The sequence below is a fragment of the Bidens hawaiensis genome, unplaced genomic scaffold, assembly GCF_021521415.1.
Source record: "Bidens hawaiensis isolate Kalapana, Puna unplaced genomic scaffold, B.hawaiensis_p1.1 tig00019393_1, whole genome shotgun sequence".
Taxonomy (NCBI): domain Eukaryota; kingdom Viridiplantae; phylum Streptophyta; class Magnoliopsida; order Asterales; family Asteraceae; genus Bidens; species Bidens hawaiensis.
The window spans coordinates 487,218-490,199 of record NW_027492947.1 but is presented as its reverse complement, the minus strand read 5'-3'; the positions used below and the strand labels follow the sequence as shown (position 1 = coordinate 490,199).

General features: G+C 30.3%; 1 protein-coding gene across 1 annotated transcript; it reads left to right on the top strand.

Annotated features, from left to right (window-relative positions):
* Positions 1-602: 602 nt before the first annotated feature.
* On the top strand, positions 603-1,445 carry LOC143558294 (thaumatin-like protein 1). The gene is made up of 2 exons (XM_077047149.1): positions 603-761; positions 883-1,445. The coding sequence occupies exons 1-2, from the start codon at positions 704-706 to the stop codon at positions 1,443-1,445; spliced, it is 621 nt and encodes a 206-aa protein (XP_076903264.1). The 5' UTR covers positions 603-703.
* The last annotated feature ends 1,537 nt before the right edge of the window (positions 1,446-2,982 follow it).

Below are 2,982 nucleotides of genomic sequence, written 5' to 3'. Positions count from 1 at the left end.
CGGTGGGATTTTACTGGGTATGATTGATTGATTGATAAATCTTAGTAGCATTAATTATATATTTAGAGTAGATTTGTATTAAAATGCCCTCTATTTCGTTTGTTTATTTCCCCATCTAGTTCATAATCTTCGATGTGAGTGAAAACACTTTAAAATCAAATCAAACATATGATGATTATGCTAATAGGGTTGCTCTTATTAGAGTATCTAATCATTTTAATTTAAGAGATAATACATATTTTTCTGCTTTCAAATAGTAACAGGTCAACTTGTCAACCTGGCTAAGCATAACATGCATGGTGCATATGAATGTGTGTTCATGCTAAAAATCACCAAAACCAATTAAGTAAAATATACACGTAATTTTTTTTATTTACTTCATCACGTATTCATATCATGAATGTTATTTTAATAGCAATTTTACATCTAAATAACAAATAATTTTGCATTTACAAGGATTTGAATAACACAAATTACGTTATGAAAGGCAAATTGAATGACATGCAAACATCATACCACTAAGTAATGGGTTCCATAACTAAAATGTCGTTGAGGTTAATTAAATTGAAGCTGATATCATATTCTTGAAAATTAAATACTGTCATTAATTATAGGTTATCCTGTTGTAATAAAGTCAACTTTTATCATCTATATATGCCAACATTTCTATTTCCTTCCATACATATTACATACATAAAATTACATGATCATGGAGATTCAGTTTCTCATAACCTTTATTCTTGCGACCAGTTTGATGCATGGTAGAGATTTTTTTAACCCGTCTGTGTATATATTTGTGTGTCGTTAACTTAAAATTGCAAGGGATTTAAGCCTCTACTATATTCCCACAAATAATTCTTAACAAATTGTTGATTTTCTCAGGTGTTTGTTCAACAGTTTTTACAATTAAAAATAATTGCCCTTACAATATTGCCCCAGCAACTTTGACCGGATCTGGGGCATCGGCATCAACAGGATTTGAACTCTTACCCCAAGCGTCAAACATTATTAACATGCCAGCACCTTGGTCTGGACGAGTCTGGGCTCGGTTTCAGTGCTCAAATGATGGAGGGAGGTTTAGTTGTAAAAGTGGTGATAGTGGTTCGGGTCAAGTGGAATGCAATAGTGCCGGTGCAACCCCACCAGCAACCCTTGTAGAGTTTACGTTATCAGATGCAAGTGGAAAAGACTTTTATGATGTAAGCCTTGTTGATGGGTTTAATTTACCAGTTTTAGTGGTTCCTCGAGGTGGTTGCCCAGTCACGAATTGTCTGGTTGATATTAATAGTAAATGCCCATCTGAGCTGGCTGTGAAAGATGATTCTGGGGGTACGATCGGATGTGAAAATGCATGTGTTGCTTTTAACATGCCAGAATATTGTTGTTCCGGGGACCATAATACACCGGAAACATGTCCACCAACAAACTATTCTAGGTTTTTTTAAGAAACTTTGCCCAAAGGCTTACTCTTATGCTTATGATGATAAATCAAGCACTTTTACATGTAATATCGGCCCTAATTATGAGATAACATTTTGCCCATGATAACAAAAATTAATAAATAAAGATTCTAGACTTTATATTAATTATTATTGTCTTTAACTTTGGCTGTTATATTCATTAATAAGGTAATTCTAAATTCTCGATGACGATTAGTATTATTGGAGTAATATTATATTTAGACAATTTAGATTCTACTGTTTGATGTTCACAGAGATGATAATAGACAAAGTGTTGTGATCAAAATCACATATTATTATAAGCACATGAAGAACGTAGTCCCTCAGTGTACGACTAATAAGGACTAACATTAGGATCAATCTAATGTAATTTGAGTGTTATGTGTAGCCAAAAGAGGATTGCTCCCATATTATAATATTTAACAACATCCTTGAGTCCCTTTAGAATTGAGACTGATGTTGATTTCTATGTCTAGTACATATATGTAACAACATCGCTACTAACATAAATTTAAAATGTTACAAAATAAGCATATACTAAATATATAAGTCATTCAATGGTTAAACGTGTTTAACACAAAATAAAAATGAGGTTTTAATAAATTGGGAAATAATTAAATAAATTTTTTTATTATTGTAGTTGTTAAACAAAGTTTAAAGATTTTAATTATTGTGTAATTCGAAACTAAATATCAATTCCAAATCTTAAAAACACAAAATCGTTTTTGCCACAAGTCAAATATTTAGGCCACTTTTAACACACGACACTTTTAAAATCTTATTCAAATTTTAGGTAGTTATTAATAAATGTTTTCATTTTTTATAATTTTTCCAAATTGATGTTAACATTAATTTCATAATATAGTGAAATCAATAAAACGTTACTCTTATTCAAAAGCAGTTTAACTGAGATTAGTGGTTTTATGGTATGTCATTGTAAATCCAAAATTTCAATTGAACAAAAGAATAAGTTATGATGATAAACTATTTTATGTTTTTTTTAAGAATCTTTGCTCAAAGGCATACTCTTATGCTTATGATGATAAATCAAGCACTTTTACATGTAATACTGGCCCTAATTATGAGATAACATTTTGCCATGATATCAAAAAGTAATAAATAAAGTTTCTTGACTTTAATATTAATGATTATTGTCTTTAGCATTTGCCAATTATATCCATGAATAAAGTAATTCTAAATTCTCGATGACGATTAGTATTATAGGAGTAATATTATATTTAGACAATTTAGATTCTACTGTTTGATGTTCATAGAGATGATAATAGACAAAGTGTTCTGATCAAAATTACATATTATTATAAGCACATGAAGAACATAGTCCTTCAGTGTACGACTAGTCATATGGACCACCATTATGATCAATCTAATGTAATTTGAGTGTTATATGTGTTCAAGAGAGGGTTGCTCCCATATTATAACATTTAACAACACCCTTGAGTCCCATTTGAATTCAGACTAATGTTGATTTCTATGTCTAGGTACATATATAAAAAACATCACT

Bases quoted from the DNA above. Each gene is read 5' to 3' on its own strand.
- LOC143558294 (XM_077047149.1), top strand. From the start codon at position 704: ATGATCATGGAGATTCAGTTTCTCATAACCTTTATTCTTGCGACCAGT. The intron at 762-882 runs GTAGAGATTTTT...TGATTTTCTCAG, and splicing joins TGCGACCAGTTTGATGCATG to GTGTTTGTTCAACAGTTTTT.